The following is a 27,298-nucleotide window of genomic DNA, read 5'->3' on the forward strand; positions in this document are numbered from 1 at the left end:
CGCATAAAGGCGGACATTGCAAAGGCCACGATGCACGCAATCGATGAATCCCTTCCCTTCCAAGTCGAGAGTGACGCGTCCGACGTAGCTCTGGCGGCCACCCTCAACCAAGCGGCTAGGCCCGTGGCCTTCTTCTCACGCACCCTCCATGCTTCAGAAATCCGTCATTCCTCCATTGAAAAGGAGGCCCAGGCCATAGTAGAAGCTGTGCGGCACTGGAGGCATTACCTGGCCGGCAGGAGATTCACGCTCCTCACTGACCAACGTTCGGTAGCTTTCATGTTCGATAATGCACAGCGGGGCAAGATAAAGAATGATAAGATCTTACAGTGGAGGATCGAGCTCTTCACCTACAACTATGAGATCTTGTATCGTCCCGGGAAGCTAAACGAGCCTCCTGATGCACAAGTGGACCGACTCCGAGCCCTCCATGAGCACCTCTGCCATGCGGGGGTCAGTTGATTCTTCCATTTTATCAAGACCCGCAACCTACCCTATTCCCTCAAGGAGGTCAGGACAGCCACCAGGAACAGCCAAATCTGCACGGAGTGCAAGACGCACTTCTACAGGCCAGAGAAAGCGCACCTGATAAAGGCTTCCCGTCCCTTTGAACGCCTCAGTATGGACTTCAAAGGGCCCTTCCCCTCCACCGACCGCAACAAGTACTTCCTGAACGTGATTGATGAGTACTCCCGGTTCCCATTCGTCATCCCCTGCCCTCCACAGTATCTTTGCCCTGTTCGGTTTCCCCTACATACACAGTGATAGGGGGTCCTCCTTCATGAGCGACGAACTGCGTCAATTCCTGCTCAGCAAGGGCATTGCCTCGAGCAGGACGACCAGTTATAACCCCCGGGGAAACGAACAAGTAGAGAGAGAGAACGGAAGTCTGGAAGACCGTCCTACTGGCCCTATGGTCCATGCAACTCCCAGTCTCCCGCTGGCAGGAGGTCCTTCCTGATGCATTCCTCTCCATCCGATCACTGCTGTGTACCACGACAAACGAAACACCTCATGAACGTCTCCTTGTCTTCCCTAGGAAGTCCTCCTCCGGGACCTCGCTCCCAACCTGGCCATTCTGCTCTGTAAACACGTGCGGGCGCACAAGTCGGACCCATTGGTAGAGAGGGTCCACCTCCTGCACACTAACCCTCAGTATGCCTACGTGGCGTACCCCAACGGCCGGCAGGATACGGTCTCCCTACGGGACCTGCTGCCCGCTGGATCCTCACCCCCCACCCACCCCCCACCACCCCCACCCTCCCTCCCACCAGTGCACCCCACGGCTGCCCCCTTCCCAGGTGGATCAGTTCTTCCACTAGTCCCACCCAGGGGTGATGAAGCTACCGAAGAAGCCAAAGTCCCGGAGTCACGGATGCCCAAGCCGACGCCTGCATCACCGCCGAACCTGCGACGATCACAGAGGACGACCAGGGCCCCCGATCAACTAATTGCCTCATTCTGATTTGTACATGTAAAATGAATACTGTAAATAGTTGTTACATGTAATGAGGCAAAACACTGTACTACCGACGGGTACCACCATAACCTCTACCACTTTATGACGCGAGACCACCACCCCCGCCGGACTCTTTTTTTAACAGGGTGTGAATGTGGTAGTCGGTATTAGTGGCATTACGGTACCTAGGTTGAGGCTGTAAGGTCATTGGTGTTGGAGGTACCTGATACTGTAAGATCATTGGTGAAGCCTGCCTGCTGGTTCCGCCCAGTAAGGCGGACTATAAGAGTCTGTGTCTCCCTAGCTGCTGCATTCTGTACCTGCGCTGCTGGGGGAAATATCTAGTCCAATAAAGCCTTCAATTGTCATCCAATCTCGCTTCCGGAGTCATTGATCGAGAATCACATGGTAACTTCTTTGCAGTGTGAATGTAAGCCTACTTGTGACAATAAAATATTATTATTAAAGGTCGGGGGAAGCAGATTTGATAGCAACTTTCAAAATGGGAATTTGTCAGGTACTTGCAACGAACTGTGTGGAAAGAACAGGGGAATGGGACTGATTGGTGAGCTCTTTCACAGAGTCACCACAAACACAATGGCCAGAATGGCCTCCTTCTGTACCATTTGAGTCCATTTGGGCATCTGCTAAAATAATAGTGTGGAATTAAAGCCACTGGTGGTTTGGTTTACCTTGCCGAGCTTGGACCAGCTGAATGGAATTCCTGACTCTCTGATCTTTTTGTGGTGAATCTTCCCATTACCTGATTCTGCGAGAGTTGCTTCCTGTTATGTTCTGTGTTGTGGCCCTGGTAATGAACATCTAGTTCTTTGACTAGTAATATAGTTTATTAACAAATGAACATGTGGAAAGATCACTAACGAACTATAATACAAACGATAACAAATAATTGAACTCTCCTGGAACTACTTCTAATGCGACTGTCCTCTAGTATTACTTAATACCAACTCCCAGTTCTGTGGAGTCACATGGGGGAATCTCTGTCCCCACCTGCTGGTCGGAAGTCGTATATCTAATTATATGCATTACTATGCATATACACATCACCACATTTCCCATAAAATTGTCTGTCATAATTGTTCACAGCAACACCACTGGAGGAACAGGGTGGCGCTGCGTAAAGATGCAACCAAACTTCTGGATCTGGCTGGTCGTCCTGAACCTTTGGCGAGCTGGCTTCGTTGTTGGGGAAGATCCAGGCGAAAGTAAGAAATAAACCTTTTAAATTTGTTTTTCAGGCACCTGGCTTTTAAATAATCTTTATATTAACCCAGGTCAGTGCAGGATGGGGGGGTGGGGGGGAAAGAGTTTTAAAGGTGCCTTAAATAACATGAAAATAATTCATACTGAAGTGCGATTATTTGCTTCACCTGGTTAAATCTCCATTTGAACCCGAGGTGTATTTGTAAATTTTTTTTTTAATTTTTCCCTTTCTGAGTTACCAAGCCAGGGCTCAGAGTGTGGGTCAGGGGCGAACCCCTAATCCAGCTCCTCGCCTGCTCCAAAAAACTAATTCAAATTGAATCGAATTCATGGTCCCCACAAGAGAGACATACCAGATCTGAACCCAAAGGCTCAATCTACAGACACTTGATCTTAGCCAAAAGGCCGAGAAGCGATCGTATTTGTACTTTTTAAACGTTTCTGACACCTTGGGTGAAATTCTCCGGTATCGGCGCGATGTCCGCCGACTGGCACCCAAAACGGCGCAAATCAGTCGGGCATCGCGCCGCCCCAAAGGTGCGGAATGCTCCGCATCTTGGGGGGCCGAGCCCCAACCTTAAGGGGCTAGGCCCACGCCGGACGAATTTCCGCCCCGCCAGCTGGCAGGAAAGGCCTTTGGTGCCCCGCCAGCTGGCGCGGAAATGACATCTCCGGGCGGCGCATGCGCGGGAGCGTCAGCGGCCGCTGACGGCATTCCCGCGCATGCGCAGCGGAGGGAGTCTCTTCCGCCTCTGCCATGGTGGAGACCGTGGCGAAGGCGGAAGGGAAAGAGAGCCCCCACAGCACAGGCCTGCCCGCCAATCAGTGGGCCCCGATCGCGGGCCAGGCCGCCGTGGGGGCACCCCCCGGGGCCAGATCGCCCCACGCCCCCCCCCCCCCCCCCCCAGGACCCCGGAGCCCGCCCGCGCCGCCTTGTCCCGCCGGTAAGGTTGGTGGTTTAATCTACGCCGGCGGGTCAGGCATTTTAGCAGCGGGACTTCGGCCCATCCGGGCCGGAGAATCGCGGGGGGTGGGCCCGCCAACCGGCGCGATTCCCGCCCCCGCCGAATATCCGGTGCCGGAGAATTCGGCAACCGGCGGGGGCGGGATTCACACCAGCCCCCGGCGATTCTCTGACCCGGCGGGGGGTCGGAGAATCTCTCCCATTGTATCTGCCGATAGTCCCACTGATCTTTTTGGCTTAAAAAAATGTAATTTTTCATACAATGAGTATAAAACCGGACCTAGTTTTTCAGGGACTAAAGCCCAAGAATGTCAGAACCGAAGGGTATGTGGGGCTGGGAAGAGAGAGGCCATCGCTTTAAATGATCAGGCTGCAATTGAAACTGGACAAATACTTCTTAAATTAAAGCAAAATAATGCAGATGCTGGAAATCTGAAAGAGAAACAGAAAATGATTGCTGGAAACAGTCAACATCTGCGGCAAGTGAAACAGAGTTAATGTTTCAGGTCAAGGTCCTTTCCTTAAAAAGTACAGTAAGAAGTCTTACAACACCAGGTTAAAGTCCAACAGGTTTGTTTCGAATCACTAGCTTTCGGAGCGCTGCTCCTTCCTCAGGTGAATGAAGAGGTGAGTTCCAGAAACATATATATAGACAGAGTCAAAGATGCAAGACGATACTTTGAATGCAAGTCTTTGTAGGTAATTAAGTCTGCAGGTCCAGACGGAGGGAGCAACTGCAGAGAGGGGTAACCCCAGGTTAAAGAGGTGTGAATTGTCTCAAGCCAGGACAGTTGGTAGGATTTCGCAAGCCCAGGCCAGATGGTGGGGGGGTGAATGTAATGTGACATGAATCCAAGGTCCCGGTTGAGGCTGTACTCGTGTGTGGAACTTGGCTATAAGTCTCTGCTCGGCGATTCTGCGTTGTCGCGCGTCCTGAAGGCCGCCTTGGAGAACGCTTACCCGAAGATCAGAGACTGAATGCCCTTGACTGCTGAAGTGTCCCCCGACTGGAAGGGAACATTCCTGCCTGGCGATTGTCGCGCGATGTCCGTTCATCTGTTGTCGCAGCGTCTGCATGGTCTCGCCAATGTACCACGCTTCAGGACATCCTTTCGTGCAGCGTATGAGGTAGACAACATTGGCCGAGTCGTACGAGTTTAACCTGCGATTATCCCTCTCTCCAGTTGCTCCGAATGGACCTGCAGATTTAATTACCTGCAAAGACTCGCATTCAAAGTATCGAATTGCATCTTTGACTCTGTCTATATAAATGTTTCTGGAACTCACCTCTTCATTCACCTGAGGAAGGAGCAGTGCTCCGAAAGCTAATGATTCAAAACAAACCTGTTGGACTTTAACCTGGTCTTGTAAGACTTCTTACTTTGCTCACACCAGTCCAACGCTGGCATCTCCACATCATGGCTATCCTCAAAAAGTAGGTAAAGATGGCAAAAGATAAATCCTGGTTGTTATAGAAGTTACAAAGAGTTAATTACGACGGTGGATTAGTAGCTGAGATAAATGCTGATTTATTTTCCTTTTCAAAATAAAAGGAGAGAATATTGTCCGGAACTTTGAGTAGTGCAAGATTAGAAGGTGGACTCGTTGATATATCACTCTAAATCTGTTTTTCAAAAAAAGGAAGGATATTTTTATAAAACGCAGTATAATTGTTATTGCAGACTTGGTAGTTTTTGTAGCAGTTCCGGTGGTATACGATGAATAACATTGAGTGGAGGGTCAGGGTTTTAAAATATATTTTATTTTAACAGACTTAATTTAGCAATACCTCGGCTTCCTAACCATTCAATGTCACCTCTTCAATGTGGCCCAAATTTTAAATGTGCCAACCCTTCGAAAACATTACCTGTGGAAAAGTTGACCCCATGACCTTTGGCTAAAATCTGGCCTAAAATAACTGACTTCTACATGAATAAATATGGTAAATCTTGGGAGAAGGAAGTAAAGGCCAACAGAAGATGTGGAGAGTCCCCAGAGGAAGTGCTTGTAAAAGAGGAAATGCTTTCCAATTCTTTATGTCCTTTGCCCTTCCCTCCTCCACAACATTGCTGCTGTTAACTTGATGCTTACTTTCAGGTATTTCCAAAACAGGTTCCTGGATTGTTTTGAGTTATTAACTTGTGGTTCATCCCCCTCCACTGCTGCTTCTTTACTCGCCCTTCCCTGTCTCAGGAATATCTCCTTGGGCGATGGGAACATGTGAGCAGTGACTCTCAAGTGAGAGAGAGAGAGAGAATAGAGTTGGCAGAAAATGTGTTTCTTCTGTTTTAGAATGTAAGAAAGACTTGCATTTCTGTAGCGCCTTTCTCCACCTCAGGGCGCCTCAAAGCGCTTTAAAGCCAATGACGTAATTTAGGAATTGCAGCCACTATTGTAATGGAGGAAACATAGCAGACAATTTGTCACAGCAAGCTCGCACAAAGAGCAATGGGATAACAACCAGATATTCTATTTGTGCGATGTTGGTTGAAGGATAAATATTGACCTGGATGCCAGGGATATCTCCCTTGCATTTCTTCAAAAAAATGCCATGGAACCTTTTAACTTGAGTGGGCCTTGGTTTAACATCGCATCTAAAAGGCGGACAACACTGCAACAATCAGCACTGCACTGGAGTGCCTCGATTTCTGAACCCATAGAAACATAGGAAATAGGAGAAGGAGACAATTCGGCCCTTCAAGCCTGCTCCGCATTCATTATGATCATGGCGGATCATCCAACTGAATAGCCTGATCCTGCCTCCCCCCCCCCCATATCCTTTGATCCCCTTCGCCCCAAGAGCTAGATCTTTTTCTTTTAAAAAAAATTTAGAGTACCAGATTATTTTATTTCCAATTAAGGGCAATTTAATGTGGCCAATCCACCTAACCTGCACATCTTTGGGTTGTGGGGGTGAAACCCACGCAAACACGGGGAGAATGTGCAAACTCCATACGGTCAGTGACCCAGGCCCGGGTCCTTAGCGCTGTAGGCAGCAGTGCTAACCACTTGCCACCCTCCCAAGAGCGATATCTAACTGCTCTTGAAAACATACAATGCTTTGGCCTGAGCTACCTACTATGGTAGCAAATTCCACAGGCCAATCACTCTCTGGGTGAAAACATTTCTCCTCGTCTCTGTCTTAAATGGTCTACCCCATATCGTCAGATTGTGACCCCTGGTTCTGGACACCCCCGTCATCTGGGACATCCTTCTTGCATCTACTCCGCTTAGTCTTGTTTGACTTTTATAGGTTTCTATGAGATTCTCCTCGTACTTCTAAACTCCATAGAATACAATCCTAACCAACTCAATCTCTCCTCATTTGTCAGTCCCGCCATCCCAGAAATCAGTCTAATAAAACTTCTCTGCACGTGGATAGAATGGGTATAGAGAGATACGGCACATGGAAGTGCTGAGGGTTTTGGCAAAGGTTGGTATCATGACCAGTACAGGCTTGGAGGGTCGAAGAGCCTGTTCCAGTGCTGTATTGTTCTTTGTTCTTTCTATAGCATAAACGTCCTTCCTCAGATAAGGTGATTATATCTGCACACAATATTCCAGATGTGATCTCACCAAGGCCATGTATAATTGCAGCAAGACATCCCTGCTCCTGTACTCGAATCCTCTCACTATGAAGACCAATATACCATTTACCTTCTTTACCGTCTGCTGCATGTGCATGCTTCAGGGACTGGTGTACAAGGACACCCAGGTCTCGTTGCACATTCCCCTCTCCTAATTTATGGCTATTCAGATAATCTGCCTTCCCATTTTTGCTACCAAAGTGGATAACCTCACATTGATCCACATTATACTGCATCTGCCATTCATTTGCCCACTCGCTCAACTTGTCCAAATCACACTGAAGCATCTCTGCATCCTCCTCACAGCTCACCCTCCCACCCAGCTTTGTGTCATCTGCAAATTTGGAGATATTACATTTTGTTCCCTCATCTAAATCTTTGATATATATTGTGAATAGCTGGGGTCCCAGCACTGATCCCCCCATATCCCACTAGTCACTGTTTGCCATCTGGAAAAAGACCAGTTTAATCCTAATCTTTCTTTCCTGTCTACCAACCAGTTTTCTATCCATCTCAATAGACCCCAATCCCATGCGTTTTAATTTTACACATTAATCTCTTATGTGGGACTTTGTCGAAAGCCTTCTGAAAGTCCAAATAAATCACATCCACTGACTCTCCCTCGTCAACTCTACTAGTTAAATCTTCGAAGAATTCCAGTAGATTTGTCAATCATGATTTCCCTTTTGTAAATCCATGCCCCTATTTTCCAAGTGCATCTTTTATAATGGACTCTAGCGATTCCCTACGACTGACGCCAGGCTGACAGGTCTAAAATGTCCCTGTTTTTCTCGACCTCCTATTGAATAGGATTGACACCTTAACTCGCAAAAACTATCTCACACTTCGTGCAGAGGATTATTGAAACATTTTGAACATTTTTTTCTCTCTGCCATGTATCTGTTTTAACTGATTGTTCCTCTTACAGATTTACCAGCTGCATTGAGACAAATACTGGTTAGTGACCGGATTTTTTAAAGTTCAATTTTCCTTTGTTTTCTGCAGCTGATGCTATGGGTTTAACAGTTTTGTCTCTTACTTTTAGGATAAGTTGTTGGATGGGAAATACATCGAAGGTAAGATTCTCCCATTTTTACTGGGATCAAACTGCTTGAAATGTACTCTGCCAGATTTAGTTTTATTACATTTAAATTCTTCCCCTTCATTTTGTCAGGAACTGTTGAAGCTCTTGAATACTTCAGGTGAGATCTGTTGCTCCAACTTAAGATGACTGAAATAATGAACACGCTTTCTTTATATAGTACCTTTTCCACCCTCAGAATGTCCCAAAGCGTTGTTTTGTAGTCAATAAAGGTACTTTCTGAAAGTTCAGTCACTGTAGCAAGCTCCCACATACAGGAATGAGATAATAGCCAAAATCATCATCTGTTTTTGTGATGTTGGTTTAGGAATAAATATCGACCAGGACACTAGGGAGAACTTCCCTGCTCCTCTTTAAAATAGTGACAGAAGAGGTTTTCTTGCATCCACTTCCCCTCAGTGCTGCACTGGGTCAGCCTGGATTTCATATTGAAGTCACTGGGGTGGAACTTGAACACACAGCCTTGTGATGTGGAGGGGAGAGTGCTCCAGGTCAAACCATGGCTGTCAGCCACAAGTCCTATTAGTATGGGAAATGTGGACTGAACTCCTGAGGCTGGATTAAAGTGCACTGCTGGGGCAACGCAGAAGCGGTTTAGCCTGCATCTGGCAGTGGTATGATTGATTAGAGGATTGACACCGGGTTATCCACAATTGGGGTCCTCTCTCGATAATTTATGGGCCAACACAATAATATAGTATGGGCGGCACGGTGGCACAGTGGTTAGCACTGTTGCTTCACAGCGCCAGGGACCAGGTTCGATTCCCGGCTTGGATCACTATCTGTGCGGAGTCTGCACGTTCTTCCTGTGTCTGGTGGGTTTCCTCGGGTGCTCCGGTTTCCTCCCACAAGTCCCGAAAGACGTGCTGTTAGGTGAATTGAACATTCTGAATTCTCCCCGTGTACCCGAACAGGCACCAGAATGTGGCGACTAGGGGCTTTTCACAGTAACTTCATTGCAGTGTTAATGTAAGCCTACTTGGGACACTAATAAAGATTTTTAAAAATTATTTAAATAAAATTAGATTATACGACACATTTAAAAAATAGACAGCAGATTGGAAAATCTTTGGTAGACGTTTCCATTCCACTCCGATAGGAAGGGCAGGATTCCCATAGGTTCAACTCGAGAGAAATAATAATGTGAAATGTTTTTTTCAAACCGCGAGCTTAATGATGTGTTTTCTGGGTTCTAGGGATAACTCTGTTACTGAATATTATGCAGACATACTGCGATATCTTCATTCAAAGGGGTCTAGTTTGCATTCGCTTCAGGTTTGATCTATACTTTTCTTGTATGATTACACCTCAAATGTATTTATGTGTGTCAGTACATTTGTATCTTTGTGGACAACAATGACAACTTGTCTTTATAAAGAGTTTTAAAAATGGTTTAATTTCCCAAGCCCATGGGAAACGCTGACAAGTCAAATTTGACACCAAGCCACATAAGGAGGTATTCGGGCTGAAGACTGAAAGCGTGGTCAAAGTAGATTTGAAGAAATGGCTTAAAGTGGATGTGGAGAGGTTTAAGGAGGGAATTCCAGAGCTTGGGACCCAGGCAACAGCAGTAGGCACAACTATCAATGGTGGAGCTGAAGGGTAGGTCTACGGTATTTGAAGGACACAGTACCAAGAAGGGAGAAATGAAAGGAGGCATCGAAAACAGGAGGGAGGGGTAAAGAGAAAAAAAAAGGGGGGGGAGAAGAAAATTGGGTTCAGGTTCAGAGCAGCAGCCAAAACAGCCGCAGGAGTGGGCACATGCAGATACGCGGGGGGGGTGCATCCAGAACGAGGGGGCTTAACCTTACAATTAGAGCTAGGACATTTAGCGGTGATGCCAGGAAACATTATTTGATACAAACTGTAGTGGAAATCTGGAACACTCGCCCTCCAAAAGCTGTTGGAAATTTACTAAGATTGAGAGTTTTTTGTTGGGTAAAGATATTGAGGTTTATGTAACCAAGGTGCATGAACGCAGTTAAGATCTGGATCAGCTATGATCTCATTGAACAGCAGAATAGACTTAAGGGACTGAATGACCGCCTCCTGTTCCTCTCTTCCTAAATATCACAGAATTCTTTCAGTGCAGAGGGAGGCCATTTGGTCCATCGAGTCTGCACTGGCTCACTGAAAGAGAATTCTTCCCAATCCCACTTTCCTGCCTTATCCCTGGAACCTTGCAGATTTGATTTGATTGGATTGGATTTATTGTCACATGTACTGAAGTACAGTGAAAAGTATTTTTCAGCAGCCAAGGGAACGTACACAGTAGACAAAGAAGAAGAATCAACAGAGTACATTGACAAATGGTACATCGACAAACGGTGATTGGTTACAGTGCGGAACAAGGGGCCAAACAAAGCAAATACATGAGCAAGAGCCGCATAAGACATTGTGAATAGTGTTCGTACAGGGAACAGATCAGTCCGAGGGGGAGTCATTGAGAAGTCTAGTAGCTGTGGGGAAGAAGCTGTTCCTATGTCTGGATGTGCGGGTCTTCAGACTTCTGTATCTTCTGCCTGATGGAAGGGTCCAGAAGAAGGCAAAGCCTGGGTGGGAGGGGTCTCTGATAATGCTGTCTGCCTTCCTGAGGCAATGGGAGGTATAGACAGAATCAATGTGCAGGTGGCAAGCTTCTGTGATGCGCTGGGCTGAGTTCACCACACTCTGCAGTTTCTTGCGATCTTGGACTGAGCAGTTGCCATACCAAGCTGTGATGCTGCTGGATAGGATTCTCTCTATTGCACATCTGTAGCAGTTTGAGAGAGTCGATGCAGACATGCCGAATTTCCTTAGCTTCCGTAGGAAGTAGAGACGTTGGGCTTTCTTGACTGTTGCATCAACGTGAGTGGACCCGGACAGACTGTTGGTGATGGTGACCTCCAGGAACTTAAAGCTATCGACCATCTCCACTTCGGAGCCATTGATGCAGATAGGGGTGGTGTGTGTGTGTGTGGGGGGGGGGGGGGTGGGGGGGGGTGTCGTGCTACGCTTCCTGAAGTCGATGATCAGTTCCTTGGTCTTTCCGCCATTTAGAGAGAGGTTGTTTTCGGTACATCATGTAACCAAATGATTTTTTCCCTTCTGTAGTCTGATTCGTAGTTGTTTGAGATACAACCCACCACAATCGTATCATCCGCAAACGTATAGATTGAATTGGAGTTGAATCTTGCCACACAGTTGTGTGTGTTTAGGGAGTACAGTAGAGGACTGAGCACACATCCTTGCAGGACCCTGGTGTTGAGGACTATTGTGGAGGAGGCGCTGTTGCCTATCCGGACAGATTGCAGTCTGTTGGTGAGGAAGACAAGGATCCAGCTGCACCTGGAGGGGTCAAGTCCAAGATTGCAGAGTTTGGTTATAAGTCTTGTTGGGATAATGGTGTTGAAGGCGGAGCTGTAGTCTATGAACAGCAGTCTCATGTAGGTGTCCTTGTTGTCAAGGTGTTCGAGTGTTAATTGTAGAGCCAGGTAGATAGCATCTGCTGTGGACCGGTTGCGGTGATAAGCGAACTGCAATGGATCGAGACTGTCTGGGAGGTTGGCGTTGGCCCGTCTCATGACTAGCCGCTTGAAGCATTTAATGTTAACAGACGTCAGGACCACCGGTCGGTAGTCATTGAAGCAGGCTACCTTGTTCTTCTTTGGTATTGGTATTATGGTGGTCTTCTTGAAGGAGGTGGGGACTTCGGAGTGGAAGAGTGAGGTATTGAAGATGTCTGCGAATACACTCGCCAGCTGGTCTGCGCAGAATCTGAGTGCTCGCCCAGGGATTCCGTCGGGGAAAGCCCGTCACTTTCCGTGGATTCACTTTCAAGAAGGCAGCTCTTACCTCTGAGGCTGTAATAGTGGGTATGGGTGTGTCCAAGGCTGTTGGTGGGGTGGCACTGATGCATTCGCTGACTGCTCAAAGGGGCATGGAACATGTTCAGTATATCGAGGAGCGATGCTCCAGCCCCAGATATTCCGCCTGGCCTTGCTTTGTAGTCTGTTGGTTTCAAATACATCAAACTGTCCTGTTATATTTTCATATAATTTCTAAATGAGGTTGGTCTAAGGTTCTTTTTGCTTTTCATCCCCCCTTTCTCGCCCACAAAATATCCTCTGCTCCAGCCTCAGCTGATGGTTACCTATCAGTCATCACTGATGTGGTTATTCAGTCATAGAATCATACAGCACAGAGAGACGCCCATCACCCCATCGTTTCTGCGCCAGCCATCAAGAACATATCTTTTCTAATCCCATTTTCCAGCAACTTAGTCTCTAGCCTTGTAAGCTATGGCGTTTCGAGTGCTCATCTAAATGTTTCTTAAATGTTCTGAGAGTTCCCGCCTCGACCACCCTTTCAGGCAGCGAGTTCCAGATTCCCACTACCTCAAATCCCCTCTAAATCTCCTGCCCCTTACCTTCAATCTGGTTATTGACCCCTCTACTAAGGGGAAGAGTTTCTTCATATCTACCCCATCCATCTCCTTCATAATTTCATACACTTCAATCAGGTCCCCCCTCAGCCTTCTCTGCTCTGAGGAAAACAACCTCTCTTGATAGCTGAAACGCTCCAGCCCAGGCAACATCCTGGCGAATCTCCTCTGCACCCTCTCCAGTGCAATCACCTCCTTCCTATAGTGTGCGACCAGAATTTCACACAGCACTCTAGCAGTGGCCTAACGAGTGTTTCATACAGCTCCATCATAACCTCTCTGCTCTTATATTGAATGCCTCAGCTAATAAAGGCAAATGTCGCGTATGCCTTCCTAACCACCTTATGTACCTGTTTACGTAGTGTGAGTCACCCTGGTCAGCTGAAGTCTGTATAAAAGACAGACAGAAAGCACACTCAGTAAGCTTTGCGCAGGTCAAGGAGACACAGCCGGAGTGAGACACATCCAGAGTGGGAATTTGGAACTTGGTAATTTGGTGCAGTGAGGTAATTCAGTGCAGAGTGGGAGAAGGTGCTTTTTCCTGTTTTGTTCTCTCTTTCTTCTGGCCTGTAACTTTTAATCAGCAGGGAGAGAACCAGAGAGCATCTGAGACCCTCGGAAGGTAAGTAAATGATTTTTACTCATTTTTACTTTTATTACCTTTTCAAATTGTGTGTGTGTGTGGGGGGGGGGGGGGGAGAAACTGAAGTGACATCACAGAAAAGCTGTCAGAAAAGCTGTGACCTGATTGGCTGGTTGGGAATCGACACTAAATTTTAAAAATTAAGCATTGGTAAACTAATTAAATATAATTACTTAATTATAATTTAGAGGGGTATCTAAGCCAGAGATCGGAGAGTACTGTATTTAGCTTTCACATTTATAGTAGAAATCTAGTGCTAGGAAACATATAGTTAACAGTAACTTTTAAAAAAACTTTTAAATTTAATTTATTAATTAATTGATGCAATGTCAATTAGAGGGGTGCAGTGCTCTGACTGTGAGATGTGGCAGGTCCGGGAGGCTTCCAGCGTCCCGGATGGCTTCATCTGCAGAAAGTACACCCAACTGGAGCTCCTCACAGACCGCATGGTTCAGTTGGAACAGCAGTTGGATGCGCTTAGGAGCATGTAGGTGGCGGAAAGCGCATAGATAGCAGTTATATAAATGTGGTCACACCCAATGTGCAGGCAGAGAAATGGGTGACCACCAGAAAGGGCAGGCAGTCAGTGCAGGAATCCCCTGTGGTTGTCCCCCTCTCAAACAGGTATACCCCTTTGGATACTGTCGGAGGGGATAGCCTCTCAGGGGAAAACAGCAGCAGCCAGAGCAGTGGCACCACGGCTGGCTCTGATGTTCAGCAGGGAGGGTCAAAGTGCAGAAGAGCAATAGTCATAGGGGACTCTATAGTCAGGGGTACAGATAGGCGCATCTGTGGACGTGAAAGAGACTCCAGGATGGTATGTTGCCTCCCTGGTGCCAGGGTCCAGGATGTCTCCGAATGGGTAGAGGGCATCCTGAAGGGGGAGGGCAAACAGGCGGAGGTCGTTGTACATATTGGTACTAACGACATAGGCAGGAAAGGGCATGAGGTTCTGCAGCAGGAGTTCAGGGAGCTAGGCAGAAAGTTAAAAGACAGGACTTCTAGGGTTGTAATCTTAGGATTACTCCCTGTGCCACGTGCCAGTGAGGCTAGAAATAGGAAGATAGAGCAGCTAAACACGTGGCTAAACATCTGGTGTAGGAGGGAGGGTTTCCGTTATCTGGACCACTGGGAGCTCTTCCGGGGCAGGTGTGACCTATATAAGGACTGGTTGCATCTAAACTGGAGAGGCATAAATAGGTTTGCTAGTGTCACACAGGAGGGTTTAAACTAGTATGGCAGGGGGGTGGGCACGGGAGCAATAGGTCAGAAGGTGAGAGCATTGAGGGAGAACTAGGGAATAGGGCCAGTATGGCTCTGAGGCAGAGCAGACAGGAAGAAGTTGCTGAACACAGCGGGTCTGTTGGCCTGAAGTGCATATGTTTTAATGCAAGAAGTATTACGTGTAAGGCAGATGAATTTAGAGCTTGGATTAGTACTTGGAACTATGATGTTGTTGCCATTACAGAGACCTGGTTGAGGGAAGGGCAGGATTGGCAGCTAAACGTTCCAGGATTTAGATGTTTCAGACGGGATAGAGGGGAATGTAAAAGGGGTGGTGGAGTTGCGCTACTGGTTAGGGAGAATATCACAGCTGTACTACGGGAGGACACCTCAGAAGGCAGTGAGGCTATATGGGTAGAGATAGAGGAGCAGATAGGGAGACAGATTTTGGAAAAGAGTAAAAACAACAGGGTTGTTGTGATGGGAGACTTCAACTTCCCCAATATTGACTGGGACTCACTTAGTGCCAGGGGCTTAGACGGTCCTGTGGTGGTTGCCACATTGAAGATTTAGAGGCAATTTCGAAAGCTATTTAGGTTGGGGGCGGGGTCATGGCTGATGCCGATTGAGCGGAATCATGGATTTAAGCTGGTGGGGGGGTGGATGCAAGGTTTTGGGGATGGGAAGAGAGAGGGGTGAAGGAGGTGAAGGATTTATTTCTGGAGGGTGGTTTTAAGCTTCGAGGAGTTGAGAGGGATGTTTGGAGTTCTGTGTGAGGAAGGTTTTCGGTATATGCAGGTGCGGGACTTTGCTACAAAGGTTTTTCTGACCTTTCCGATTGCGCCTGTCTCCTCGATGTTGGAGCAGGTGCTTGTGGTAATGAGATTGGAGGGTGGGGTCATCTCAGCAATTTATGGGAGGATTTTGGAAGAGGATACGGTTGCTATGGAGGTGTTTAAAGCCGTGGGAGGAGTAGTTGGGGATGGTGCTGGAGGAGGAACTGTGGTGTGAGGCGCTGTGGAAGGTGAATGCCTCAAACTTGTTTGTGAGGCTGGAGTTGATACAGTTGAAGGTGGTGCACAGGGCGCATTTGATGAAGTCAAGCATGAGCCGGCTGTTTGAGGGGGTGGAGGATACTTGTGAACGGTGTGGGAGGGGCCCGACTGATCATGTGCACATGTTCGGGTCCTGCCCAAAGTTGGAGAAATTTCGGAGGTTGTTTTTCAGCACCATCTTGGCAATCTTGCATGTGATTTTGGATGTGGGTCCCTTGGGGTCCATATTCGGGATGTCAGACCTGCCGGAGTTGCAGACGGGGAGCGGGGGCAGATGTTTTAGCCTTCGCTTCGTTAATCGCTCACAGGCGGGTTCTGTTGGGGTGGAGGTCAGCTTCTCCATCCTGTGCTTCGACATGGCTGGGGGATCTAATGGAATTCTTACATCTTGAGAAGGTGAAATATGCCCTAAGGGGGGCAAATGAGGGGTTCCACAAGAGATGGGTTTGTTTATTTTGCATTTCGGAGAGCTAGTTACCGTCAACTGTTGGGAGGGGGGGGGGCGTTGGTGCAGAATTTATTGTATTTGGGGGTGTAATGTTTTTGTTTCGTTTTGTAAAATATTAAAATGCAAAATATTTGAATAAAAATATTTTTAAAAAAAGATAAAGTCGCAAAGCGGCGGTGTGTACAACCAGTTCCAACTGGGACTATCCCCCAAGGTCCCTCTGTACTTCCTAATGTCCTACCTTCAATCCGGCACCATAGCAAATGAACCTTGGGCAACTTATTAGCATGGACTCAAGATAGTGACTACCCAGTGACACCCACATCAGGTGAAAGAATAAATAAAACCAATATGTCAATGTCAGGTAGTGCCCCAGGTTCAGTCTTTGAGCAAAGTTGAGTTAGCTGATCCTAACTGGGTTGGCAATATTCTTGATTTCTGTCATTTCCATGTATTTCAAGGCTAGCGATTGGAACAAAGTTGGGGGAGGGCATGTGGCGGTGACAGGAGCATGAGCCGGGAATTTCTTTTTGGTGGTGGTGATCCCATGGGACTTGCTCCCAAATGTGCATGGGAGAGTGGGGTCTCAAGGATGGGCCTAGCCTTGAGGGTGGAGGTGGAGCTGGAGGAGTCTGATCAGGGAGCCAGGGCCAGGACCAGACCTGCTTGTGGGAGCTTGTGCAGAAACAATGGGATTGGGGTTGATGTTATGGAGATGGGTTCTGGCTGTGAGGGCAGGGTCTGGATTAGTGGGTGGGCCCAAGGCTGTGGATGGGGAGGGCGGGGCCTTCCCTGCCCATGGGGTCAGGGAAATGGTGAGCAAAGACTATTGGAAGATGGATAATGGGACCTGGAAATTTGTCATAGATAGTTACAGCACAGAAAGGGGACAATCGGCCTGCCAAGACCACTGTGGCTCCCTGCCAGAGCAATTTACTTACTCCCAATCCCTTGCTTTTGCTCTTAGACCTGCAATTTCTTTCTCTTCGGGCGCTTATTTCGTTTTGCAAACCACAATTGGCGCAACCTCCACAACACTCCCATGCAGTGCACTGCAGATCCTAACCACTCTGTAAAAAGTAAAAGTTTTTCCGCATGTCACCGTTACTTCTCTTTTTAAAAAAAATATATTTTATTCAAATTTTTCGGCCAAACAAAATACAAAGGTTTTCCTTTTTACAACAATAAAACAGTATAAATAACAGTGCCCGTTTTTAACAAATAAATAAATATATATATAAACTAAATGGCAACTGCCATATCAAAAATAATAACTCTCCAAAAATAAAATCAAACAATCCAATATACATAGCCTAATACAAATATCTACACAAAAACACCCCCGAGGACCCGCCCGGGCTCCTCTCCCCCCCCCCCCCCCCCCCCCCCCCCCCCCCCCACCACCCCCTCCCCCCTGGGTTGCTGCTGTTACCTTCCCATTTCCTTTATCGTTCTGCGAGGTAGTCAATGAACGGTTGCCACCGCCTGGTGAACCCTTGAGCCGAACCCCTTAGTGCGAACTTTATCCGTTCTAGTTTTATAAACCCCGCCATGTCATTTATCCAGGTCTCCACGCCCGGGGGTTTGGCTTCTTTCCACATAAGCAATATCCTTCGCCGGGCTACTAGGGACGCAAAGGCCAAGACATCAGCCTCTTTCGCCTCCTGCACTCCCGGCTCTTCTGCAACCCCGAATATAGCCAACCCCCAGCCTGGCTCGACCCGGACCCCCACCACCTTTGAAAGCACCTTTGCCACCCCACCCAGAACCCCTGCAGTGCCGGACATGACCAAAACATGTGGGTGTGGTTTGCTGGGCTTCTCAAGCATCTCCCACACCTATCCTCTACCCCAAAAAATTTACTGAGCCTTGCTCCGGTCATATGCGCCCTGTGTAAAACCTTGAATTGTATCAGGCTTAGCCTGGCACACGAGGACGACGAGTTTACCCTACGTAGGGCATCAGCCCACAGCCCCTCCTCAATCTCTTCCCCAGCTCTTCTTCCCATTTCCCCTTCAGCTCATCCACCATGATCTCCCCCTCGTCCCTCATTTCCCTGTATATATCCGACACCCTACCATCCCCCTCCCATGTCCCTGAGATCACTCTATCTTGAATCTCCTGCATCGGGAGCTACGGGAATTCCCTCACCTGCTGCCTCGCAAAAGCCCTCAGTTGCATGTATCGAAATTCATTCTCTTGGGGCAACCCATATTTTTCCGTCAGCGCTCCCAGACTCGCAAACGTCCCGTCTACGAACAGATCTCTCAGTTGCTCAACCCCAGCTCTCTGCCATGCTCCAAATCCCCCATCCATTCTCCCTGGGACAAACCTATGGTTATTTCTTATCGGGGACCGCACCGAGGCTCCCGTCCTTCCCCTATGTCGTCTCCACTGCCCCAAAATTTTTAGTGTTGCCACCACCACTGGACTTGTGGTGTATTTCTTCGGGGAGAACGGCAACGGCGCCGTCACCATTGCTTGTAGGCTGGTTCCTTTGCAGGACGCCATCTCCAATCTCTTCCACGCCGCTCCCTCCCCTTCTCCCATCCACTTACACACCATTGAGATATTGGCGGCCCAGTAGTATTCACTTAGGCTCGGTAGTGCCAGCCCCCCCCCCTATTCCTGCTACGCTGCAAGAACCCCCTCCTCACTCTCGGGGTCTTCCCGGCCCACACAAAACTCATGACACTTTTCTCAATTCTCTTGAAAAAATCCTTCGTGACCATCACCGGAAGGCACTGAAACACAAAAAGGAATCTCGGGAGGACTACCATTTTGACCACCTGCACCCTACCCACCAGTGACAGGGGCACCATGTCCCATCTCTTAAAATCCTCCTCCATCTGTTCCACCAATCTTGTTAAATTAAGCCTATGTAAGGTTCCCCAACTCCTGGCTATCTGAATCCCTAAGTACCGGAAATCTCTTGTCACCTTCCTCTGCGGTAAGTAACCTATTCCCCTGCTCTGCTCCCCCGGATGCACCACAAACAACTCACTCTTCTCCATATTCAATTTGTACCCCGAAAATTCCCCAAACTCCCTAAGTGTCTGCATTATCTCAGGCATCCCCTCCACTGGGTCCGCAACATACAGCAATAAATCATCTGCATACAAAGATACCCGGTGTTCTTCTCCTCCCCCGAGTACTCCCCTCCACTTCCTGGAGCCCCTCAGTGCTATGGCCAGGGGCTCAATCGCCAATGCAAACAGTAACGGAGACAGGGGACACCCCTGCCTAATCCCTCTATGAAGACGGAAGTAGTCAGACCTCTGTCTGTTCGTGACCACGCTCGCCACCGGGGCCCTATACAGCAGCTGTATCCATCCAATATACCCTTCTCCAAAACCAAATCTCCTCAGCACCTCCCACAGATAATCCCACTCCACTCTGTCGAATGCTTTCTCGGCGTCCATCGCCACCACTATCTCCGCCTCCCCCTCTGGTGGGGGCATCATCATTGCCCCTAGCAACCTCTGTATGTTTGTGTTCAGCTGTCTCCCCTTAACGAACCCAGTTTGATCCTCGTGGACCACCCCCGGGACACAGTCCTCTATCCTCGTCGCCATCACCTTAGCCAGAAGCTTAGCATCTACATTTAAAAGGGAAATTGGCCTGTAGGACCCACACTGCAGCGGGTCTTTTTCCTTCTTCTAAAGGAGCGATATCGTTGCCTCCGACATAGTCGGGGGCAGCTGCCCCCTTTCCCTGGCCTCATTAAAGGTTCTCGTCAAAAGCGGGGCCACTAGGTCCATATACTTCCTATAAAATTCCACCGGGAATCCGTCCGGTCCCGGGGCCTTCCCCGCCTGCATGCTCCCAATCCCTTTTACCACCTCCTCCATCTCAATCTGTGCTCCCAGTCCCGCCCTCTCCTGCTCCTCCACCTTAGGGAATTCCAGCTGATCCAGGAAATGCATCATTCCCTCCTTCCCTTCCGGGGGCTGAGCCTTATATAACCTCTCATAAAATGCCTTGAACACCCCGTTCACTCTCTCTGCTCCCCGTTCCATCTCTCCCTCCTCATCTCTCACCCCACCTATCTCCCTCGCTGCTCCCCTCTTCCTCAATTGGTGGGCCAGTAGCCGACTCGCCTTCTCTCCATACTCATACTGTACACCCTGTGCCCTCCACCACTGTGCCTCCGCCTTACCCGTGGTCAGCAGGTCAAATTCCACATGTAGCCTTTGTCTTTCCCTGTACAGTCCCTCCTCCGGTGCCTCCGCATATTGCCTGTCCACCCTCAGAGGTTCTTTCAGCAATCGCTCCCTTTCTTTACCCTCTTGCTTCCCTTTATGTGCCCTTATGGATATCAGTTTCCCTCTAACCACCGCCTTCAACGCCTCCCAGACCACTCCCACCTGAACCTCTCCATTGTCATTAAGCTCCAAGTACCTTTCGATGCACCCCCTCACCCTTAAACATACCCCCTCATCCGCCAATAAGCCCATATCCATTCTCCAGAGTGGGTGCTGTTCTTTTTCCTCTCCTACCTCCAGGTCTACCCAATGTGGAGCGTGGTCCGAAATGGCAATGGCCGTATATTCCGTCCCTGTCACCTTCGGAATCAGTGCCCTTCCCAAGACAAAAAAGTCTATCCGTGAGTAAACTCTATGAACATGGGAGAAAAATGAGAACTCCTTACTCCTAGGCCTACTAAATCTCCAGGGGTCTACCCCTCCCATCTGTTCCATGAAGTCCTTGAGTACCCTGGCCGCTGCCGGCCTCCTCCCGGTCCTGGACCTCGATCGGTCCAGCCCTGGATCAAGCACCGTATTGAAGTCTCCCCCCATTACCAACTTTCCCGCCTCCAGGTCTGGGATACGTCCCAACATACGCCTCATAAAATTTGCATCATCCCAGTTCGGGGCATATACGTTCACCAGAACCACCGCCTCCCCTTGCAATCTGCCACTCACCATCACATATCTACCCCCACTATCCGCCACTATGGTCTTTGCCTCAAATAGTACCCGTTTCTCCACTAAGATAGCCACCCCCTGTTCTTCGCATCTAAACCCGAATGAAACACCTGCCCCACCCATCCTTTACGTAGTCTGACCTGGTCTATCAGTTTCAGATGCGTCTCCTGCAACATAACCACATCTGCCTTTAACTTCTTTAGGTGTGCGAGTACCCATGCCCTTTTAATCGGCCCGTTCAGCCCTCTCACGTTCCACGTGATCAGCCGGGTTGGGGGATCTTTACCCCGCCCCCCCTTGTCGACTAGCCATCCCCTTTTTTAACCCAGCTCCTCACCCGGTTCCCACGTACCCGTATATCCCCCCCGACGGCGCCCTCCCGCCTCGACCACCCCATCCCATAACAGCTCCCCCTTCTCCTTAGCAGCAGCAACCCAGTTAACCCCCCCCTCCGCTAGACCCCCCTCTAGCGTAGTTGCACCCCCCATGTTGCTCCCAGAAGTCAGCGAACTCTGGCTGACCTCGGCTTCCCCCCTTGTCCTCGGCCCCCACTGTGTGAGGCCCCCTCCTTACTGCGTCCCTGTTCCCGCCATAATTACCATAGCGCGGGAACAAAGCCCGCGTTTCCCACTCGGCCCCGCCCCTAATGGCCGTCGCCCACAGTTCCTCATACTCTCTCCCCTCTCCCCCCCCCCCCTCCAACATGGGGAAGAGAGAAAAGTTCCAGGATCGCAAAATTAACAAATTGAAAAAAACACTCAAGTTTGCAGTCGACACAAAGGTTGGTGGAATTGCGGATAGCGATGATGACTGTCAGAGGATACAGCAGGATTTAGATTGTTTGGAGACTTGGGTGGAGAGATGGCAGATGGAGTTTCATCCGGACAAATGTGAGGTAATGCATTTTGGAAGGTCTAATGCAGGTCGGGAATATACAGTGAATGGTAGAACCCTCAAGAGTATTGACAGTCAGAGAGATCTAGGTGTACAGGTCCACAGGTCACTGAAAGGGGCAACACAGGTGGAGAAGGTTGTCAAGAAGGCATACGGCATGCTTGCCTTCATTGGCCGGGGCATTGAGTATAAGAATTGGCAAGTCATGTTGCAGCTCTATAGAACCTTAGTTAGGCCACACTTGGAATATAGTGTTCAATTCTTGTCGCCACACTACCAGAAGGATGTGGAGGCTTTAGAGAGGGTGCAGAAGAGATTTACCAGGATGTTGCCTGGTATGGAGGGCATTAGCTATGAGGAGCAGTTGAATAAACTCGGTTTGTTCCCACTGGAACGATGGAGGTTGAGGGGCGACCTGATAGAGGTCTACAAAATTATGAGGGGTATAGACAGAGTGGATAGTCAGAGGCTTTTCCCCAGGGTAGAGGGGTCAATTACCAGGGGGATAGGTTTAAGGTGCGAGGGGCAAGGTTTAAAGTAGATGTACGAGGCAAGTTTTTTACATAGAGGGTAGTGGGTGCCTGGAACTCGCTACCGGAGGGGGTGGTGGAAGCAGGGACAATAGTGACATTTAAGGGGCATCTTGACAAATACATGAATAGGATGGGAATAGAGGGAAACGGACCCAGGAAGTGGAGAAGATTGTAGTTTAGTCGGGCAGCATGGTCGGCGCAGGCTTGGAGGGCCGAAGGGCCTGTTCCTGTGCTGTACTTTTCTTTGTTCTTTGTTTTGTTCTTTGCTGCCTTCAGGGATCTATAGACATGCACCCCAAGGTCCCTCTGTACTTCCTAATGTCCTACCTTCAATCCGGCACCATAGCAAATGAACCTTGGGCAACTTATTAACATGGACTCAAGATAGTGACTACCCAGTGACACCCACATCAGGTGAAAGAATAAATAAAACCAATATGTCAATGTCAGGTAGTGCCCCAGGTTCAGTCTTTGAGCAAAGTTGAGTTAGCTGATCCTAACTGGGTTGGCAATATTCTTGATTTCTGTCATTTCCATGTATTTCAAGGCTAGCGATTGGAACAAAATTGGGGGAGGGCATGTGGCGGTGACAGGAGCATGAGCCGGGAATTTCTTTTAGGTGGTGGTGATCCCATGGGACTTGCTCCCAAATGTGCATGGGAGAGTGGGGTCTCGAGGATGGGCCTAGCCTTGAGGGTGGAGGTGGAGCTGGAGGAGTCTGATCAAGGAGCCAGGGCCAGGACCAGACCTGCTTGTGGGAGCTTGTGCAGAAACAATGGGATTGGGGTTGATGTTATGGAGATGGGTTCTGGCTGTGAGGGCAGGGTCTGGATTAGTGGGTGGGCCCAAGGCTGTGGATGGGGAGGGCAGGGCCTTCCCTGCCCATGGGGTCAGGGAAATGGTGAGCAAAGACTATTGGAAGATGGATAATGGGACCTGGAAATTTGTCATAGATAGTTACAGCACAGAAAGGGGACAATCGGCCTGCCAAGACCACTGTGGCTCCCTGCCAGAGCAATTTACTTACTCCCAATCCCTTGCTTTTGCTCTTAGACCTGCAATTTCTTTCTCTTCGGGCGCTTATTTCGTTTTGCAAACCACAATTGGCGCAACCTCCACAACACTCCCATGCAGTGCACTGCAGATCCTAACCACTCTGTAAAAAGTAAAAGTTTTTCCGCATGTCACTGTTGCTTCTCTTGCTATTCACCTTAAATCAGTGTCCTCTGGTTCCCAACTCCTTTGCCAAAGGGAACAGTTTCTCCTTTTCTACTCTATCCAGAGCCCTCAAGATTTTGAAGATTTCTGTAAAATCCCCTCTGAACCTTCTCTGCTCGAAGGAGAACATCCCCAGCTTCTCCAATCTCCCCACACATTTGAGTTCTCTCATCCCTAGGAACATTCTTGTGAATATTTACTGCGTTCTCCCTCTCTCTCTCTCTTTCTGTCTCTCTCAATACCTTTACATCTTTCCTAAGATGGGCAGCACGGTGGTACAGTGGTTCGCACTGCTGCCTCACAGTGCCAGGGACCCGGGTTCAATTCTGACTTTGGGTGACTGTATGGCGTTTGCATGTTCTCCACATGTCTGCGTGGGTTTCGTCCGGGTGCTTCAGTTTCCTCCCACAGTCCAAAGCTGTGCAGGTTAGGTGGACTGGCCATGCTAAATTGCCCCTTAGTATCCAAAGGTTAGGTGGGGTTACAGGGATAGGGGAGTGGGCCTGGGTAGGTTGCACTTTCGAAGGGTCGGTACAGAATCGATAGACCAAATGGCCTCCTTCTGCACTGGAGGAACTCTATGAAGATGTGGTGCCCAGAATTGAACACAATACTCCAGTTGAGCCCAAACCGATGTTTTATAAAGGCTTGTTGTAACATCTTGGGTTCTGCACTCTATGCCTTAATTTGTAAAGTCCAGGATCCAGGACACTTTATTAACCATGTCCTCAACCACCACTGCCGCCTTCAACAATTTCTGCACATATGGGCAGTATGGTGCCGCAGTGGATAGCACTCTGCCTCACGGCGCCGACGTCCCAGGTTCAATCCCGGCTCTGGGTCACTGTCCGTGTGGAGTTTGCACATTCTCCCCGTGTTTGCGTGGGTTTCACCCCACAAACCAAAGATGTGCAATGTAGGTGGATTGGCCACCCTAAATTACCCCTTAATTGGAAAAAATGAATTGGACATTCTAAATTTATATTTAAACAAAAATTATGCTCATATACACTAGGGCCCTTCAGTTCCTGCATCCCATTTAGAATTTTACCCTTTATTCTAAATTGCCTCTCCTAGGTACCAAGATGTTTTTCAGTTCCCTTCATTAAATTTAATCTGCCACATGCCCACCCATTTCACCAGTCTGCCTGTGTCCTCCTGAGGTCCATTGCCCTCCTTCTTTCAGTTCATAGTACTTTCACATTTTGTGTTATCTTCAGATTTTGTAATTGTGCCTTGTACATGCACCCAGGTCGAGGTCATTAATGTAGACCAAGGAAAGTACTGATCCTAGCATTCACCTCTGGGGAGCATCACTATATTTCTCCCTTCCATCATTCACTAGTACTCTCTATTTCCTGACACTCAGCCAACTTTATTGCTATGCAGCCACTGTCCCTATAATTGTACGCCAAAGAGTTTGGAGCCATGATGTAGCGGCTTGTTAGATTTTGGTAATGAGCTCTCTGGGATGTTGCTTTCTGACTTTTTTTTCTTTGCAGAATTCATTCTCCAATTATTTCCGAGAAATCATCCTTCAGCCAAGACTACTGGCCACTGACCTACAACAGATGGACACCTCAACCTTCTTAATCAGTATCAAATATTTCTACAGTGGCAAGATCATAGAGGTTGGAGCAGTATGTTTGTGTTATCTGTAGCTGTTTGTTCTCGAGTGCAAATCTCTCCATGGTCTCTACTTTATCAAATACCTTTAATGTTTTAAACACTTTTATCAGATCATGCTGCACTTTGAGTTATGCAACCTCTCCTCCTGACGTAACACTGTGTTTATCTCTCTAATTTCCCCCATCCCCACAGCCCTCTGCAATCTCAAGCTCCTCCAATTCCGGCCTCTTGAGCATCCCCAGCTTTAGTTGCTCTACCATTGATGGCCGTACCCGTCAGCTGCCCTAGGCCTTAATCTCTGGAAATTTATCCCTAAACCTCCACCTCTTGCTCACCAACCTTCCCCCCACCATCCAAGCCACAGATGCACACTGTCCAGTAGGGAGCAGGAGCTGTGCCTGATGTATTTCACTGGCTTAGCAATGCAAAGACAACTTGCAGTACCTCTGTAATTGAGTTGGCTGAGATCAGTTAACCCAGCACAGGTCCAGGATTAATCCTTGCTGAGTTTGATGACCATTTACCCTGCTGACAAGTGGACAGTGACCATTAAAGGACTCCCTAACCCCACTCTGCCAAGTGTTTTTTCATTGGCCTGTCACTGTATAAAGTCATTTTATTTTAAGTGTTGCTGATATTTTTCAGTTAACGTGCCTCTGTAGTACCTTTCAGCAAACATATTTCTCACTGCTCTTGTTTTTGTTTAATAAATTTAGAGTACCCAATTCATTTTTTCCAATTAAGGGGCGAATTTAGCATGGCCAATCCACCTTGCCTGCACATCTTTGGGTTGTGGGGGCGAAACCCACGCAAACACGGGGAGAATGTGCAAACTCCACACGGACAGTGACCCAGAGCCAGGATCGAACCTGGGACCTCGGCGCCGTGAGGCAGGAGGGCTAACCCACTGCGCCACCGTGCTGCCCTCACTGCCCTTATTTAAAAGCCAGTCACCAACATGCGGCTTCAAGAATTCAATTAAAATGAGGGTGTATAAACTAAGTTTGTATTGGCATGAGCTTAGGGGAGTGATCTGAGCAAGGTGTTTAAAGTGTAATAGAAATTCAAATAAGTAGATTCCTTTGATAGGGAAGCCAGAACAAGGGGGAATAATCTTAACATTATTACTAGGCAATTTGCAAGTGAAATCGGGAAGTAATCCGAGTTGTGTTAATCTGGAATTGTCTCCCGTAAAAGCCTGGGGGTCAGTTCAAAACTCCGATCAATATGTTCCTGTTTTTTTTTCTTCTTTTTATAAATTTAGAGTACCCAATTAATTTTTTCCAATTAAGGGGCAATTTAGCGTGGCCAATCCATCTAACCTGCACATCTTTGGGATGTGGGGGCGAAACCCACGCAAATGCAAAGAGAATGTGCAAACTCCACACGGACAGTGACCCAGAGCCAGGATCGAACCTGGGACCTCGACGACGTGAGGCAGCAGGGCTAACCCACTGCGCCACCGTGCAGCCCATGTTTCTGTTTGATATAAGGAGCACAGGCAGATTAGTGACTGAGATGCAGAGAAGCCATGATGTAACTGAATGGTGGAATAGATTTGAGGGACTGAATCACCTCCTTCTCTGGGAGGGATAGGGTTGGTCTTCTGGAAGGACAGCATCAAATAGGCTGAAGAGCCACTATTTTGGGACCAGAAACAGGAGGAGGCCACTTGGTCTCCCAAGCCTGTCCTACCATTCAGAGAGAGTCACCATTCGTTGAGGTCAAGTCGATTCCAGAATCTAATTCCATATTCCCAACGTTTCCCTATATCCCTTAATACCTTTGGCTAACAAAATCTATCAATCTCAGTTTTAAAATTCACAATTAATCCAGCGTCAATTGCCACTTGCAGAAGAGAATTCTAAACTTCTGCCAACCCAGGGGTGGAATTTATTGCAAGCGACACAAAGTGAATTTACCCATTGAGTCATCAGAGCAGCGCATTTGTTGTTCCCTAGTCTCCT

At 48.3% G+C, this 27,298-nt stretch overlaps 1 protein-coding gene and 1 non-coding gene across 2 annotated transcripts in view; one reads left to right on the top strand and one right to left on the bottom strand.

The window, feature by feature from the left end:
• Window positions 1–27,298, top strand: part of LOC140394326 (otoancorin-like) — a 104,942-nt gene that overhangs the window by 11,706 nt on the left and 65,938 nt on the right. The window contains exons 2-7 of the mRNA XM_072481502.1: window positions 2,567–2,685; window positions 8,163–8,191; window positions 8,280–8,310; window positions 8,409–8,436; window positions 9,533–9,611; window positions 25,205–25,333. Coding sequence (XP_072337603.1) covers window positions 2,604–2,685; window positions 8,163–8,191; window positions 8,280–8,310; window positions 8,409–8,436; window positions 9,533–9,611; window positions 25,205–25,333 — 378 coding nt within the window. The 5' untranslated portion in view covers window positions 2,567–2,603. The remainder of the gene's footprint in view (window positions 1–2,566; window positions 2,686–8,162; window positions 8,192–8,279; window positions 8,311–8,408; window positions 8,437–9,532; window positions 9,612–25,204; window positions 25,334–27,298) is intronic.
• LOC140394641 (U2 spliceosomal RNA) lies at window positions 2,906–3,100 on the bottom strand. Its single transcript, XR_011935942.1, has one exon. It is a non-coding gene; the product is annotated as a U2 spliceosomal RNA (small nuclear RNA).

The sequence above is a fragment of the Scyliorhinus torazame genome, chromosome 17 (genome assembly GCF_047496885.1).
Source record: "Scyliorhinus torazame isolate Kashiwa2021f chromosome 17, sScyTor2.1, whole genome shotgun sequence".
In the NCBI taxonomy this organism is placed as follows: domain Eukaryota; kingdom Metazoa; phylum Chordata; class Chondrichthyes; order Carcharhiniformes; family Scyliorhinidae; genus Scyliorhinus; species Scyliorhinus torazame.